At 53.0% G+C, this 17,104-nt stretch overlaps 1 protein-coding gene across 1 annotated transcript; it reads right to left on the bottom strand.

Annotated features, from left to right (window-relative positions):
- Positions 1 to 293: 293 nt before the first annotated feature.
- Mylk2 (myosin light chain kinase 2) lies at positions 294 to 13,048 on the bottom strand. The gene is made up of 12 exons (XM_042694739.1): positions 12,997 to 13,048; positions 12,085 to 12,538; positions 11,087 to 11,385; positions 9,207 to 9,312; positions 8,518 to 8,611; positions 5,350 to 5,459; positions 5,087 to 5,228; positions 2,900 to 2,970; positions 2,681 to 2,809; positions 1,957 to 2,109; positions 1,696 to 1,828; positions 294 to 562 (listed from the first exon to the last, which is right to left on the bottom strand). Exons 1-12 carry the CDS (start codon positions 13,046 to 13,048, stop codon positions 482 to 484), a joined length of 1,824 nt encoding a protein of 607 aa, XP_042550673.1. The 3' UTR covers positions 294 to 481.
- Between the last annotated feature and the right edge of the window lie 4,056 nt (positions 13,049 to 17,104).

Below are 17,104 nucleotides of genomic sequence, written 5' to 3'. Positions count from 1 at the left end.
GCCCCCGGCCGGAAGTCCCCCATCCACAACTGCGGAAGCCCTCCTGCTGAACACCGCCCCCCTACCCCCCAGCCGCCATCCCCCCCCCCACCCCAGCTAGGAGCAAGCCCAGGCTGCCCATATCCTGGGTGGGGCAAAGCAGGGGCCACAGGGGCTGCTAAGGGGAGCTAAGGCAGGGACAGGGTGCAGCTCCACGCCGTGGATCGACGCCGTGGAGTGTCATGTGGCGGATGGGTCCGATGTCTATTGGGGAGGCAGTAGCAAGATGGATCCAGGCCACACTCTGAGGTCCAAGGTGGCTCATGTCGGGGAAGCATCACTGCATGGGGGGCGTGGGGAGCCCCGAGCCTCCCAGCCTGGCACAGCCGGTCCTGGCCAGCCGGCCCCAGGGATCTGGCCTGCCTTCTCTGGCCTTCCGGGCTGTGTGCCCTCAGCCCTGGCCACTGCGCGGCTGTGTTCAGACCTCGGTGGCTCCTGGGGCTCAGACCCCCAGAGCCATGAGGGCCCCCGAGCTGCTGATCTTCTTGAAGCGGTTGGCTGCGCTGACAGCAATGAAGTTTTTCTGAAGAGAGGGGGGATGAGAGAGAAGGAGTCCCAGTCAATGATTATTCCAGAAGGATCCATGGCTAGGAAGGGTGCAGTACCCAACCTGGCCACCGGAGGTGCCATGACACACATGGAGCCCGGGCTATGTGTATCTTGGTCTCCTCGTTCCTCTCTGACTTCATCTCTTCTCCCTTTCTCACCCCATTCCAGCAATAATGGCTTTTTCCCTGTTCCTCAAACTTAACACCTGCCACAGGGCCTTTGTACTGGCAGCACCCACTGCCTGGAGGATGGTAGAAGTAGAAAGTTTCTACTTCCCACCAAAGGAAATCCCACTTTCTACTTCCCACCAAAGGACGTCCACAAAGATTGGGATCCTTGTCTCCTGCCGGGTCCACTGTTGCATCCTGGAAGCCCGGAAGTAACTGTTCAAGAAATATTTGGGGGGCTGGGAAGGTGGCTCAGTGGTAGAGTGCTTGCCTTGCATGTATGAGGCCCTGGGTTCGATTCCTTATCACCACATAAGCAAAAAGAAAAAAGCTAGGAGTGGCGCTGTGGCTCAAGTGGTAGAGCGCTAGCCTTGAGCTGAAGAGCTGAGGGACAGCGCCCAGGCCCAGAGTTCAGGCCCCACGACCGGACCCCCCCCCCCAAAAAAGAAAGAAATATTTGGGATCTGGGTCCTGTAGATCACACCTGTCATCCTAGCTACTCAGGAGGCTGAGAACTGAGGATCATGGTTTGAAGCCAGGCCTGGCAGGAAAGTCCATGAGACTCTTATTTCCAGTTAACCACCAGAAAACTGGAAGCGGCACTGTGGCTGAAAGTGGTAGAGCACTAGCTTTGAGCAAAAAAGCGCAGGGGCAGCGCCGAGGTCTTGAGTTCAAGCCCCCGGCCACCCGAAAAAACAAAAATTAGGGGGAAAATGAAAGAACTATGACCAGGTCAGAGACCCTTCCCTGAAGAAGGCTCCACTCGGGGAGGAGAGCCAGCCCAGGCATGAGGGAAGAGCAAGTCTTTTTTTGCCAGATAGGACCAGGCCTGGTCAACAGAACCTGCCAAGGCAGGGTTGCGAGCTGGGCTCAGGAGCCAAGCTGCTCCCCAGCCGGAGGCTCCCCTACCCCGGTCCCCTGCCTTGCCCAGCCCCGGCACCTTCCAGCGTCTCTTCATGAGGTATTTCTTCAGCAGAATCTGGGATTTGAGACGGCGGTTACAGCGCTTGGCTTTCTCAGCGAGGTTGTTGAGCCAGGGGTGGGCGAGGCACTGGGCAGCACTCATCCGGGCCCTGTGTGGGAGGGCAGCTCAGTGAGCGCGGGCATGCCCAGGTCCCCGGGGCTCCCAGCCTGGGGCCTACTTTGTGGGCAGATGCACTGAGCTTGCACACTCACAGTGCATGCCCTGGGTAAGTCTTACCCCTGGTCCTTGACGATAAGATTGGAGACAAAATCTTTGGCCTCATCTGACACAGCCTCGAAGGTCTCCTCATCAAAGTACCAGTTGCCAGACAGAATATTGTTTAGGGTCTCCGTGTCATCGTCTCCCAGGAATGGGGAGAGGCCACTCAGCCTGGAAGAAGAGGAAGACGAGAGTGGGAGGTGAGGTTGAGGTGCTGGGGTCAAGGGTGGGGGCAGAGCCTAGGAGGTAGCACCGTGTGCTAGAAAGACCCCCAGCTTTCCAAGTGGGACAGACCTGGGTTTGAATCTGGCTGGGTGACTTTGGGCAAGTCACTTCCCCTCTCTGAGCCTCACTCTTCTCATCTGTAAAATGGGCATGAGCATCCTAGCTTCCCAGGATGAGGAATGTGAGTACCAGGTGTATGATGAGTACACAAAAAAAATAAAAAAGAAAATGTCCACCGTCCCTCTCCTTCCACCCTGAACCATCTGCAATCTGCTGTCCAGAGATCTTGGCTGGGGTTCTACGCCATTCAGGGCCTTGGCTTTTCCATCTATAAAATAGGCACCAAATCTCCCTCTCTGGCACTCCCAATCCCCCCACCCAAAAAGTGAACTCTGGCTGAGGGATCAGGGAGGAGGCGCCATCTCTCCAGGACCCTGAAGCCAAGCTCGGCCTCTGTGACCCCCCCCCCCACCTGCCCCAACCCACCCCGGCACTGGTACTCTCCCTCGGGCCTCACAGCATGTAGGTGATGACCCCCATACTCCACATGTCTGTCTTGTCAGAGATCTGGTCGTAATTCACCACTTCCGGGGACAGGAACTCTGGGGTCCCAAAATTCACCTTCAGCTTCTCATCAGGGTTATACCTGGGGGTGAGATCAAGAGCTCAGGACTCAGCCTGTCCCCAAGGCCCTTTCCACCTTCTGCTGACCCTCACCAGCCCGCCCCGGTGGTACCTCCGCGCCAGGCCGAAGTCAATGATCTTCACCAAGTGGCCGGTGGTGTTGACACACAGGATGTTCTCTGGCTGGAGAGATGAGGGGAGGGGTGGAAGGGTGGCCTGAATTGGCCTCTGACCCAGCTAACACTCCCTCTTTGGGACCCCTTCACACCTGCCTGCCCCTGACACAGCAAAGGATGCTGAAGCCCTGCAAGAGACTTGTCAGATGGAGGCCAAAACCCCTTAGTGGGCTTGACTGAGCCTGATTTCCCTCCCTTGAGGGCCAGGAGAGCCAGCTAATCCTGAGGCTGTAGAGAAGTGTGGCTCACTGCCCACCAGGGCATGGATCCCTAAAGACCTGAGCAGGAAAACATCAGAGCAGGGATCCTGAGATCCCTGGCTTCCTTCCACCAACTTTCACACGCGCACATCCTGCACACACAAGAACTGATCATGGTCAACTATGAATCACTAAATGCTACATTCAGCTAGTATTTACTTATTTATTTATTTAGGCTCTTGCGCCACCTAGACATGTGCTCTACCACTTGAGCCAAAGCACCACTTCCAGTTTTCTGGTGGTTTATTGGAGATAAGAGTCTCAGAAGCCAGGTACCAGTGGCTCACGCCTGTAATCCTAGCTATTCAGGAGGCTGAGATCTGAGGATCTCCATTCAGAGCCAGCCCAGGCAGGAAAGTACGTGAAACTCTTGTCCTCAATAAATCAAAAGAAAACCAGAAGTGGCGCTATAGCTCAAGTGGTAGAGCACTAGCTCTGAGCTGAAGAGCTGAAGGACAGGCTCAGGCCTAGAGCTCAAGCCCCACGACCGACCAAAAAAAAAAAAAAAAAAAGAGTCTCATAAACTTTCCTGCTTGGGCTGGCTTTGAACCATGGTCCTTAGAGCTCAGCCTCCTGAGAAGCTAGGATTACAGGTGTGAGGCCTCCCAATCCCTGCCCCCGGCTTCCTGGAGTCTTTACAGAACCAACGTTGTCACTCAGGGAAGGATAAAGTTCAGCCTCATGTCGCACCATGGCAGGGAAAGAGAAGATGCAACTGTGTGGGATGAGGCTGAGCTTTTTCTGCTTATGTGGTGCTGAGGAATGGAACCCAGGGCCTTCAAGGTAAGCGCCCTACCACTGAACCACCTTCCCAGCCCCTCCTTTTCTTTCTCATGGGGCAAGGCCCCAGGCCAAGAGTGGTCTTACCATGGGGGGGGGGTCTTAGCTGCCATCAGCAGTACATGTTATCAAGGAAATGAGTGGAAAGGCCATCCATATGCTGAAAAGAGGTTCGCATTCCTCAGCATTAATATCTCATCTAACTTTGCCACTTACCCACGCACACTTGCTGCGAGAGGGGCATCATACCCCTCACTCCACCCCTCCCCATGCCATGCCACACCCTGGCAGGCATCCCTAAGCTACAGACAGCTTCTACCACTCGATGGCAATTGGTATTTCAGGAGAGCTGCCATGTGCATGGCTCTGTGCTGGCTCAGGAAAGGATGTACATAGTTCTGTTGCTGTACACGTGTGTCTGCACATGTGCACGTGCATGCATGTGCTTGAACATGCATGCATGGGGCTTGAACTCAGAGCCTGAGTATTGTTCCTTAGCTTTTTTGCCCAGGGCTGGCATTCTGCCACTTGAGCTATGGCTCCGCTTCCTACTTTTTTGGTGGGTAATTAGAAATAAGAGCCTCACAGACCTTCCCATCCAGGCTAGGTTTGAACCACAATCCTCAGATCTCAGCCTCCTGAGCAAGTAGGATTACAAGCATGAGCCACTGGCTGTCAGCAGGGATTTTGACTTAGTCAATTTGGCCTTGAATCTCTACTATGAGGTACTAGCTACAGAAAGCAGACCCTGAGCACCTATGTGTTGGTTCTGAATGAATGAACCAATATTCTCAGCACCTCTCACAGGGCCACACTGAGGTGGGCGTATGAGAACACCGACTAGACCTGAGCTTGGGGCTCACGGGGTGCAAATGATTGGGGAAATACTTAGTGCTAGACTAGAAGTTACGAGACAGCTGAGGCATCCTCTCTGCCCCATCTCTCTTGTGCCTAGCTCCTGGCATGTTCGGTAAGTCCTAAACTCACAATCTATGAATGGAAGGAGGACTGGACGGGGAGAAGGAGGGATGGGGAGATGGAAGGGTGCTCCCTGCACCCCTCCCAGGGGCCCTGGGGCAGCACCTTGAGGTCCAAGTGCAGAACGTTCATCTTGTGCATGAAGAGGATTCCATCACAGATCTGCCTGACGAACACCATGGTGTCCACCTCAGTCAGAGGGTAGTCCTCATCCACAATCCTCTCGAACAGCTCACCACCCTCGATGCTGCACACAGAGACCCCCTCTGCAGCCTTGTGCTGGGCTGCCGGCCTCCCTCAGCCCAGCTCCTGACCACCCCCCCCCCCCCCCCGCCAGCCCGGCTCCCAACCCCATAGGTGCTACTCACTACTCCATGAACAGGATGATCTCATGCGAGGTCTCTATGGCTGCGTAGAGCTGGATCAGGTTGCGGTGGTTCAACTGGTTCATGACCTCAATTTCCAGCATCACCATTTCCTGGGGGTCAGAGAAGTCAAAGGGACCAGGGGAGCATCATCAGCCCCGGCCCTCAGACCTCCGCACCTTGCCCTCTGCCAGACCTGTGGTACCCTGCATGGGACCTCTGCCAGACCAGCTTCCTCCCGTGTGTTCTCTCTCGTCTCTGTCTCTCCGTCTCTCCCTCTCCCTCCTCCCCCCCACCCCGATACTCCTCAGGCCTCTGCCTCAAGTCCATGCCTTGACACTGTATCCAAATATGATTGACTTGCAATTCTCTAGCTCTGCCTCTGAGCTCTCCTCCCACTCCAGGTTCCAAAATATCCAGCCGCGTCCTTTCCATGTTCCTCAGATGGCCAAGAGGATCTCAAATGGATCGTGTCCACAATGAAGCCTTTGATGACACCACTATGCCTGTTGAGCTGCCTCCCCGCCCCCCAAGCTTGCCCACCAGAAGGAGGCTACCAAGCTTCACCCACACACTCAGGACAGAAGGCCAGGAGCCACCTTCGACGCTCCTCTCTTTCCCATTCTGCAGAGAGTGCTTTGATGAACTCCATCTTCAAACTAGATTCTAAATCCAATCATGTCTCACCACCTCCATCTCTACTCTCTGGACCTAAGCCAGCATTATTTGTCACTTTCAGAACAATTGCCAGTCAGTTGTCACATTACGGGGGGGACAGCAATATGTCTAGGACTATTCACACTGTGGAAGTTCATGTAATATCAGGCCGCTCCCTGCAGCTGCTCCCCCCAGGGCCGATGTTAAACACCAGGCCCCACAAGGCTGCTCTTGATTCTGTCCCCTCAGCTCCCGCCTCCCTGCCACTTTCTCAGCCAAGCTGCGTCCCATCCTCCCACCGTCCCACCGCCCTATCGACAGTGAGCGGCCACTGTGAGCTCCCTGTTCGCTCTTCCTTACCTGGCTCTATCTTGCCTCCTGGCACTTCTCAGTTCCTGACACGGTGCCTTTTTATTTTGCTTTAGCTTCTAGATGTGTCTCCCAGTGCTCCCACACATCACACCCAGTCCCCAGCACAGTGAATGGCAAGAAAAAACGCCCAGTCACCAATTAACCAATCACTGGTGCCAACAAATTCATGCCGCACATAGGTAATTGAGCATCTACTGAGCCAAGTCCTGGGATAGAGGCCTGGGAACAACTGTGGATACTCTAGGTGCCAGCACTGACTACTGAAGATACAGCTGGATATGGCTGCATAGGAAAGATGTACCTTCCCACTATACTTACAGCTGCAAAGTGACTCTGGGCTGCAGAGATCAGGAGTGGCTTCTCATACCCTTGCTGCACTCTGCCTGGTGTGCCTGCAGCTCTCCAAACCTTACTTTTCTGCCTCCCAGCTATTTCTGACCTATAGGCCTTTCCTCCTACAGCTTCTCTGTCCTTTTCTCTTTCCTACCTTTCTTTTCCTTCCCCTTTCCTCCCATTCTATTCCATGCTATCCTATCCCATTCTATTCTTTTCTATTGTATTCTATTCTTTCCCATGCCATTCTATCCTATCCTATCCTTTCTCATTCTATCCTTTTATTTTGGTTAGGCTTGAACTAAGGGCCTGAACCCTGTCCCTGAGCTGTTTTGCTCAAAGCTAGCACTCTACCACTTGAGCCACAGTGCCACTTCTGGTTTTCTGGTGGTTAATTGGAAATAAGAGTCTCATAGACTTTCATGCCTACACTGGCTTCGAACCCCAATCCTCAGGTCTCAGCCTCCTGAATAGCTAGGATTACAGGCATGAGCCACCAGCAAGGAATGCTATCCTATTCTGCTATTCTTACCCATACTATTCTATTCTTTTCTATTCTATACTATTCCGTTCTTTCTCATTTTACTTTCTTCTTTTCTTTTCCATTCTATCCTATTCATGTGTGTGTGTGTGTGTATGTGTGTGTGTCATTAGGCTTGAACTCTGGGCCTGGGTGCTGTCCCTCAGCTCTTCAACTCAAGGCTAGTGCTCTACCACTTGAACCACAGCGCCACTCCAGTTTTCTGGTGATGTATTGGAAATAAGAGTCTTCCGAAGTTTTCTTCCCTGGGCTGGCTCTGAACCATGATCCTCAGATCTCAGCCTCCTGAGTAGCTAGGATTACGGGTGTGAGCCACTTTTTCTATTCTTTCCCATTTTATTCTCTTCTTCTCCGTCCTATTCTATCCCATTTTTCTAATCTATTCTTTCTCTGCAAAGCCTTCACCCTGGAGAAACTGGTCCAGGAAGCTTCCTCAGGCTCCCAGGATTGAGCCAGGAACCTCTCCTAGCCTCTCCCTTACTCTGGACTCCTCAGCTTCCCTGAGTTACAGCTCTGAGCACATCAATTTGTAAGGCTGTCCTCATCTCCTTACGCACCAGCTCCTCACCCCTCGTGAGGCTCTGTCTGTATTCCCAGGGCAAGAACTGCTCCTGGCCTTGAGCCTGGCCCATACCAGGGGTGTAAGGCAAAGCACTCCACTGGGCTTCCTCACCTTGCTGTCAGCTCCCAGAGGGCACCTGAGGACCCCAGTGCCCAGCAGAAGCCTGCCTCACAGCCATACGTGTATCACTGAATCAAGCCCGAGGGCATAAACAGCCTGTACCTAGCAAAAGATGTCCCTGGAGGGGCTGGGAAGGTGGCTCAGTGGTAGAGCGCTTGCCTTGCATGCCTGAGACCCTGGGTTCAATTCCTCAGCACCACATAAGCAAAAAAGAAAAAAGCCGGAAGTGGCGCTGTGGTTCAACTGGTAGAGTGCTAGCCTTGAACTATAGAGCTGAGGGACAGCACCCAGGCCCTGAGTTCAGGCCCCACAACCGGACACCAAAAAAAAAAAAGATGTCCCTGGAGAAGTTCACTAACTGGGTATATGGTTTGGGGTACCAGGGCCCTCAAGATGGTGCTCTCTCTCTCTCTCTCTCTCTCTCTCTCTCTCTTTGTGTGTGTCTGTGTGTCTGTGTGTGTCTCTCTCAAACCTTTAATGTAGCAAGTTTCACGTACCCGCCTGGGCCCAGGGGCCCAGGCTGAGGGAGACTAGAGGTGCCTGCTCCAGGAACCCCCTCTCCCGCACAGCCAGCTCTCCCCACTACCTTGTCCTTGGGAGTCTGTTTCTTGATGACCTTGGCTGCCAGTTTGAGGCCCGTAGCTTTCTCTGTACAGGTACAAACAGCTCCGAACTTGCCACTGGAGAGACAAGAGGTGGGATTGAGGGGAGTCTAAAGACCCAGGGATCCCTAGGGGGCTGTGCTCCATTCCTGTCTTGGCTCCAGGCCCTGAGAGATCAGAACATTCACCCCTGCCAGCCCCAAACCTCTCTCCTGAAGCCAGGAGCCATATGTGTGCCTGGACAAGGGGTGGAGGAGTCTCTGAACTGCACATACCAAGTGCATGGAGCACACTGTGCCCCGGCTCCTGAGGAGCGCAGCCCTGAGAGGGACCCTTACAGGGTAAGGTGGAAGGTGGGCAGGGATACCGGGGAGGCTCCTTTTAGGTAACAGGGAGGGAACTCTCTGTTAGGGGTGCTGGCCCAAACTAGTGCTTGCTTGACCTGAGGAGCCACTATGGTATATAGAATGAAGGCAGAGGTCAATTGTTTCTGGCTGCCTCTTTCCTCTGGGACACTGAATGGTGTCTGTGGAAATGGCACGTGCATAGCAGTACATGACCGCTGACACACCACGCGTGTGATCATGTAGAAGTGAACGTACATAGACCCCTATCCTGCGCACTGAGGCCTGCTCTCCTGCCCAGGTTTCCCACCCCGGGGTCCCTCTCGCACCCTCCCAATGCCTCCTTGGAGTTCATGCTGAATTCACTGTTCACATTTCCGGTCCTCAGCTCCACAATGCGATGCGGGAAGGGGGCCGGGGGAGGTGGGCAGTCATCTGGAGAGGCAGAGCAGAGTTGAGGTCTTTGTCAGGATTTCTGGGGATCAAGCTTAATCAGCAAGCACCCTCCCTGGCCTGGGTGCCCCCCTCCCTCCAGGGAACTTAAGTTCACTCTGTGGTACCTGGGGGACACCGGGCTCCAGGATAGGGGATAGGAGACCCAGTTTCCTATTTCAGTTCTGCCGCTGACACCCAAAATAGTCTTGGAAAGTGTCTGCCCCTGTCAGAGGGGACTCAGCTTCTCCTGGCAGAAGAATGAGACAGCTGAGTGGACCTCTCTGACCTTTATTGTAAGATAGGAGAGCACCACCCCAAGCTATCTGCATTTCTATTAAAAATATAATAACCATGAAGTGGAATCTCAGAGAGCAGGGTTTCTGTGTCTGAAGGATGGGACGTACTCACCATTCCCTCTTGATTTCCCTACAGCCCTGGGACAGAGCTGTTTGGTAGGAAGAGGCTGCCATCTAGTGGCTATTTGGGGAACGGTGGTCCCTGAAGGCCACGGGCTGAGTCATCGGGAATGGAAACCTCTTTATAAATAGCAAGAGACGCCAGGGAAGCCGGGCTGGTGATAAATCAGACAGCCCTTGGAGGTGGTTCAGGTCCTGTCACCCTGAGGATGTGATCTCTGGGCGGGGCGGAGGTCTGTGTCGCCGCTGGGGGCAGGAGGCAGGGCCCCTGGCTGCCGCCCAGCCGCCAGGTCCTCCCACCCAGTCTGGGTGGCACTGTGCCGCTCACCAGGCAGACTGGCGGGTCTCCCAGGGCACCTCAGCCCGGAGGAAGGGGTATCAGGACAGTCTGGCCTCTTCTGACCCCATCTCTCCTCATCCCCAGCCCACTGTGTCCCTTTCCTCTTCCCAAGCTCCCCAAGCTTGGTCATATTCAACTCTGAGCCCCTATAGAGCTGTGCCCCACCCTGCCCCCATCTCATGCCCAGCCTCCTTAGTGATCGAACCTACACAGACACTCTGCTCCTGGTTCATGACACCTCAGGATGGAGTTTACAGATTGTCCCCAGATTCCACTGCCAACAAGTTTGTGTTGCCCCAATGATCTGCCTGATTTCCTAAAACCATGTTTGAAAACCTGGTTAAAAAAAAATCACGCTGGGGCTGGGAAGGTGACTCAGTGGTAGAGCGCTTGCCTTGCAAGCCTGAGGCCCTGGGTTCGATTCCTCAGCACCATATAAGCAAAAAGAAAAAAAGCCAGAAGTGGCGCTGTGGCTCAAGTGGTAGAGCGCTAGCCTTGAGCTGAAGAGCTGAGGGACAGCGCCCAGGCCCAAAGTTCAGGCCCCACAACCGGACCCAAAAAAAAAAAAAAAAAAATCACGCTAGCCAGGTGTTGGTGGCTCAGGCCTGTAATCCTAGCTAGGAGGCTGAGATCTGAGGATCACGGTTCAAAGCCAGCCCAGGGAAGAAAACTCTAAAAGACTCTTATCTCCAATAAACCACTCAGAAAACCAGAAGTAGTACTGTGGCTCAAGTGGTAGAATGCTCATCTTCAGCTCAAAGAAAAATCACGCTAAAATCCAAAGTAGGCCGTGGAGTTAAGATGTCTTTGCTGTATGTTTTCAGACCCGCCATTTCTCCTTTTCCATTTCTTTCCAAATGAAACACTTCCTGGGACCAAGTGTCATTTAGACAGGTTGAGTCTGCCTGAGGCCTAGACCAAGGTAGTTCAGCCCCCTGACTGGAGCCACTTGGGATGGATGGGCCCCTTCCCTCCCCATCCCCAGGGTAGCCCCAGCCACCACCCTTCCCTGGCCTACCCAAAATCTGGAAGCAGTCCTCCTCCCTGGCTGTGAGACAGAGAGCCTGCCCCACCTCTGATGTCTCTGAGGGAACAGCCTGGAACTTGATCCCCGTCGAGGTGTCCCCTTGCACCTTCGCCTGGCCAGCCTGGCTTGGGGCTTTCTGTGCTGCTTCCTCCTGGCTCCCCGCCAGGGTGTTCTTCCCTCCTTCTGCCTTGGCTGGCCCAGGAGCTGGAGGGGCAGGGGTCACAGGCACCCCTTCGAAGATGAGCTCTGATGCATCACTTGGGGGCTTCTCAGCCAGTAGCTTCTCAGAGCTAGAAAGTGAGAAACGAGATGACGTGCCTTAGGGAAGTCTGGAGGCTTCTAGAAACCCACCTGTCATCTAGAGCTAATACAAGCCTGGCTCCCTCCACACCCCCACAAGGCCTCCACATTCACCTTGTACGAAATCAAGGGATGTCTGTGCCCATTACTTTCCACTATTGATTCAAAATCATTAATAACTATCAAGAGAATTGTTGGTCCTAGTGTAGATACAACCAGGGAGCTACACAGATCTAGAGTCATAAAATTTGTGAGGATGTGAATGGATGTGAATGTATAACCACCAAATTGATGATAATGATGGTCGTGGCTTATAACATATTATGAATGAGTTCATTTTAGCCTAACTGAGCAGTCATCTTTTCCTATTATACTAGCCATTGTATTAAGAAAAGCTATCCTCTCCTGCTGACATCTTAATCCTGCCCTTCACTAGACCCAAGCCCTTGGAATAAAGAGCACTCTGCATCCTGGAAGCCTAGAGAAATGCAGCATGGATGGTCTGTGGGGTACACCTCCTGCATGATGTTCCAACATTCTGAAGGGACAGGGTGGTCGAGCCAGCACCCAGGACAGAGGCTGTGGAATGCCAGTGCTATCCTCCCCAGTCCCGAACATGATGACAGTAGGGCCTGACTCCTGGAAAGCAATGGCAGGACCCCTCCCACTCCGGGGCAGAGAGCACTCACCTTGAGATGGCGGCAGGGCAGCTGGGGCTATGCAGAAAAGCAGGTGAGCCCCTCCTGACTGCTGCTTGGCTCTCTGTTTCCTTCTTGCTCATTTTGGGCTCTCTGGGGTCCTGGCAGCCTGAGGGTCCCTGCTCAGCATCAGGCTTCTTGCTGCTGGCCTGGGCCGTGGACGTCCCCTGAGGCAGGGCTGCTGGCGGCCCCGCACGGCCCTCCGCAGCCCTGCCCTCCGCAGGGTCCCCACCCTCATCGCCACTGCCCACTTCCTCAGGGCCCTGGCTGCTAGGAGGGGGTACAGGCAGGGCACCATCCCCTTTCTCTGGAGCAGGGGTTTTGGCTTCTTCTTTCAGAGAGGATGGGTCTGGATCTTTCTTGAGGCCTTTTTCTGTGTCTGGGGGACTCAAGCCTTTCTCTATAACGGGAGGTCCTTCCCCTGCAGCGCCATTGGATGCCTTGTCTGCAAAGGATGTGAGAAACTCATCAGGACCAACCTTCTCCTCCTCCCTCCCCAGCCTGGCTGGGCAGACCAGCTCTGTGCCTGCCTCTCCCCCAAGGCAGTCACTCCCAAACGTAGGTCCTATTGAGCCTCTGGGACCACTTGCTGGCCCTGGAGATTGGCTGCCAGGACCTTGGAGGCTTCTGGGACTTTCTGGGTGGGCCTCACTGCCCTTGCCTCCACCCCTCACACAGTGTTTAGCATCCCCAGCAGCCTCCCAGGGAGGCTGCAGGTCTTCCTGGTCTCTCCAGGGAGGGCTACAAGTGGGACCTGGACATTGCCCAACCCCGCCCAGAGATCATTCTGACTTCTGAGTACCCCAGGCACCTCACCCATGCAAAGACACCTCTGCCACACACAACTCCCTCTGAGCAATTCAAACACCCACTCCCAAGCTCCTCCTCCACCCGCCTTGGCACCTGTTGATGGGCTCTGGGTTTCCAGCTCAACTGCTCCATTTTCTGTTGCCATGAGGTAGGAAGGATGTGCTTCTGTTCGTCTAAATCAAGTCTTTCTAGTTGCAGAGAGAAGTATGAGGTATGCCGGGGTTGTCAGCTGGCCTCCTCTTGGCCTGGCTGTGGCAATGGCTATGGTGACAGGAGGCCAAGGGCTGCTGACCAAGGGAGAGAGACAGACCTACAGTGGAGAGGGACAATCGTGGTGGCTGCGGGCTGCTCACAGCAGTGGTTGTAAGGGATTGAGCTTGGTGGGCAGAGGCAGAGGCAGGGTTGCAGGCAGTGGAGGCGGGGACGGGGAAGAGGATCTCTTACACCAGGGGCCATGCAGCTCAGGCTGCCACCACCTGTCACTCTTGGCCCCTGTTCAGAGGACACGGCATTCTTCCCACGGCCTGACTGGGGGTAACATGGTGTTGGAACCAGCAGGAAGAGAAAAGGGGACAGCCCTTTCCCAGAACCCTTACTTGGACAGGATCAGAGAGGGTCTTTGGAAGGAAAAGGGGCTTTCAGACATTCAGACATTCAGAAGGGCAAGATTCTGCCAGGTTCAGCTTCAGCTCTGACCCCTAGCGTGCCAGGGCTCCTAGGGCTTCCCAGAACCTGGGGAGAACCAGACAGGCCCAGGATAACCACCTTCACCCCAGTGCCCAGCTCTGTGCTTCTGGTATCTGAACCTACTTGGACCACCTTTGGGTAAGAAATTGCCTCAGTCCTGAAAATACTTTCTTTGGAAAAAAAAATCTCTATTTCTCAGGCTCCTGGGTTACAGAGGCTGCCTAAGTGCCTGCAGATGCCCACAGCTCCTCCCTTGGGCAGAGCTGATGGTCTTCCTGGAAGCAGGGGCTAGTGGAATCTGTTCAAAGAGTCAGTTGCTCAGCAGAGATGGGGTAGGGAGAAATCTGCTCCTTGGGGCCTTCCATCAGTCAGCTTTTCCTGCAAGCAGTCCAGGGCTGAGTGCATCCAAAAGAGCAGTGCTCATCTGGGTTCAGGCCCTGACTGCGGCCAACCAATCCTATCACTATTCTCTACATCAACTGAGGGAAACAACTACTTCCCTGACATGGAGAAGGAAGAAAGGGAGGACCAAGGAGAATGTAGAAGCTTGATGAAGTGTGAAACAGCCTCCCAGGTGGAAGGGAGAAAAGCAAAGCAAGCAAACAGCATGTGGAGAATGTTACCTGGTATGCAAAAGAGGAAGAGGATAATATGGAAGGTGTTTATACACATAAGAATTGGATCTGAGTGTCAGGGGCTCACATCTGTAATTCTCGATACATAGGAAGCTGAAATCAGGAAGGTTTGAGGCCAGCCTGGGCGAAAAGTCTTGAGACTCCATCTCTAAAATAGCCAGCTGGGGTTACTTTGCAAAAATAACAAAAAACAAGGCTGCAAAAAGCAAAGCCGAAAGCATGGCTCAAATGAGAGAGGGCCAAGCAAGTTCGCCGAGTGCTACACCAAGTAAGCAAGCATAAAGTCCTGAGTTCAAACCCCGGTACTGGGAGAAAAGAAATGAATTTTCTTTAGCAGGACAAGCAAGAAATTGGGGCCCGAAGTGGGAGGGAGATGTCCTTATGGAGGGGAGGGTACTGGCGATTGAATCTAGGACCTAGGTGCTCGTACCCTCAGCCCTTTTGTTTTGTATTTGTCTTTGCCTGGGCTGGCCTTGAAATTGTGGTCCTTCTGACTCCCCAAGTAGCTGGGATTATAGATGTGGCCCCCACCATGCTCAACACTTTTTACTTTTTCACTTGAACTAGGAATTATGTGAATGCGTTGTATTCCAAGAGGAGTAGCTTCTTTTTTTTCCCCAAAAAAAGCAAGCTTTTTTTTTCTATTAGAGTATGTCCATTGTAAGGGGGGGAGGTTTACTGTGATATTTCCACACATGCAAACAACGTAGCCTGATCAACCTCACACCCTCATCACTCTCTCCCGGCCTATTCCTCCTTCTTAAAACGCAACAGGCTTTATTGTTCTGTTTTCATCCTTATCACTCTGTTTACCAGTCCTCCCTTCCATTTCAAACCCCATCCACCAAACCTGAGCCTGATTTAATTTTCAGAAGCAAGGTTCTGTGTGTGTGTGTGCGCGCTCGCGTGCCAATCCTGGGGCTTGAACTCAGGGCCTGGGCACTGTCCCTGAGCTTCTTTTGCTCAAGGCTAGTGCTCTACCATTTGAGCCACAGTGTCACTCCTGGTATTTTCTGAGTAGTTTATTGGAGATAAAAATTTCACAGCTTGGGGCTGGGAAGGTGGCCCAGTGGTAAGAGTGCTTGCCTTGCATGCATGAGGCCCTGGGTTCGATTCCTCAGCACTACATAAGCAGAAAAAGCCGGAAGTGGCACTGTGTCTCAAGTGGTAGAGCGCTAACCTTGAGCTGAAGAGCTCAGGGATGGTGCCCAGACCCAGAGTTCAGGCCCCACGACCGACAGAAAAAAAAAAAAAAATTCACAGCTTTTCCTGCTCTGGCTGGCTTTGAACTGTGATCCTCAGATCTCAGCCTTCTGAGTAGGTGGTAGTCACAGACATAAGCCACCAGCACCTAGCTCAGAAGCAAGGTTCTTGATACAAACTAGTAAAACCAGAGTCGGAGCTCCTGTTCCAGTCTGGACTGGGTGGGTAGTCTGGCCTTCCTCCAAGCCTGGCCCTCCTCTCTTCCATTTCTTTTTCAAAGTCTAGTTGACTACCTGCCTCTTCCAGATGCCTGTGTAACACTTGCAGTGTGCAATGGCCTGTCTCTTTGTAGATCATTCACTCATAGCCCTTTGAGGCAAGTATTTCTAGCGAGGGAAAGTGAGGCAAGGTTGAATAACTTACCCAAAATCAGCTGGCTTAGGAGTACCTGAGCTGGAGCCTGATCTAATGGTAGGAGCTCCTATTCACTGAGCACCCACCTTTGGCTTTATCCGTCTTGTCCATACAACATCTGGGTAATCTCTGTGAGCTATGCTTACCCCATTTTCTGGAGTTAAAGGAATGGGTAGCTTACCTAAAGTCAGCAAAGAAGGGAGGGCTGGAGGTGGAGCTCAGTGGTAGAGCACTTGCTCAGCCCAAGCATGAGGCCTGTGGTTTATTCCCAGCACTGAAACACACCACACACACAGACATACACACACATACGTACGTGTGTGTGTGTATATATATACACATATATGTGTGTGTGTATATATATATATATATATATATATATATATATATATTATGGTCCCAAATGTACTTTTTCAAAGTATTCTTTCCTCACTAAAATTTCCCAGGACGTACCTTGTTCCCTTCTCCCTGCTGGCTACCACCCCCGCAACCCAACCCTATGGATATCAGCATTCTGAAGGGCAAAATGGTTCCTGTCCTTGCCTATGATTGGAACTTTCTGGAAATGTTGGCCATGCCCACCCCCTTCAATGCCCCAGGCTGATCCCACTATGGGTTGACAGTCTGGGCACATGATACTTGTATCCCCAGCACTGACTGAACATGACTGTCAATCAGTATTTGATGAGTAATGTCTGAATGGCTACGAGGCTCCAGCCTGGAGTTTAGAGCATTACTTTACCCCTACTGACATATGTAACTGTCACTGTGGTTATCAGCAGTTAGACACTGAGTGCCGTCCACTACAGGCCAGGCCCAACTATGCCAAGAGCTTTACCCAGCTTCCTAGACCTTCATAAGAGACCATGCTAGGCTTGAGTTCAGGGCCTCTCCTACTTGCTTGACTTGTGTGTGTGTGTGTGTGTGTGTGTGTGTGTGTGTGTGTGTGTGTGTGTGCCCCAGTCCTGGGGCTTGAATTCAGGGCTTAGACATTCTCCCTTTTTTACTCAAGGGACAACTTTTTGCTGGAACCACAGCTCTACTTTTGGCTTTGTGATGATTAATTGGATATGAGAATTTCACAGACTGGGGCTGGGATGGTGACTCAGTGGTAGAGCGCTTGCCTTGCATGCATGAGGCCCTGGGTTCGATTCCTCAGCACCACATAAAAAAAAAGAAAAAAGCCAGAAGTGGCGCTGTGGCTCAAGTGGTAGAGCGCTAGCCTTGAGTTGAAGAGCTGAGGGACAGCGCCCAGGCCGAGT

This window comes from Dipodomys spectabilis, unplaced genomic scaffold (assembly GCF_019054845.1).
Source record: "Dipodomys spectabilis isolate Male_0828 unplaced genomic scaffold, ASM1905484v1 ptg000175l, whole genome shotgun sequence".
NCBI classification, from domain to species: Eukaryota; Metazoa; Chordata; class Mammalia; order Rodentia; family Heteromyidae; genus Dipodomys; species Dipodomys spectabilis.
This window is presented reverse-complemented; position numbering and strand designations above follow the sequence as displayed.

Bases quoted from the DNA above. Each gene is read 5' to 3' on its own strand.
- Mylk2 (XM_042694739.1), bottom strand. From the start codon at position 13,048: ATGGCAACAGAAAATGGAGCAGTTGAGCTGGAAACCCAGAGCCCATCA. The intron at 11,386-12,084 runs GTGAGTGCTCTC...CTCACTTTCTAG, and splicing joins TGCCCTGCCGCCATCTCAAG to CTCTGAGAAGCTACTGGCTG. The intron at 9,313-11,086 runs GTAGGCCAGGGA...CTGCCTCTCCAG, and splicing joins GGACTGCTTCCAGATTTTGG to ATGACTGCCCACCTCCCCCG.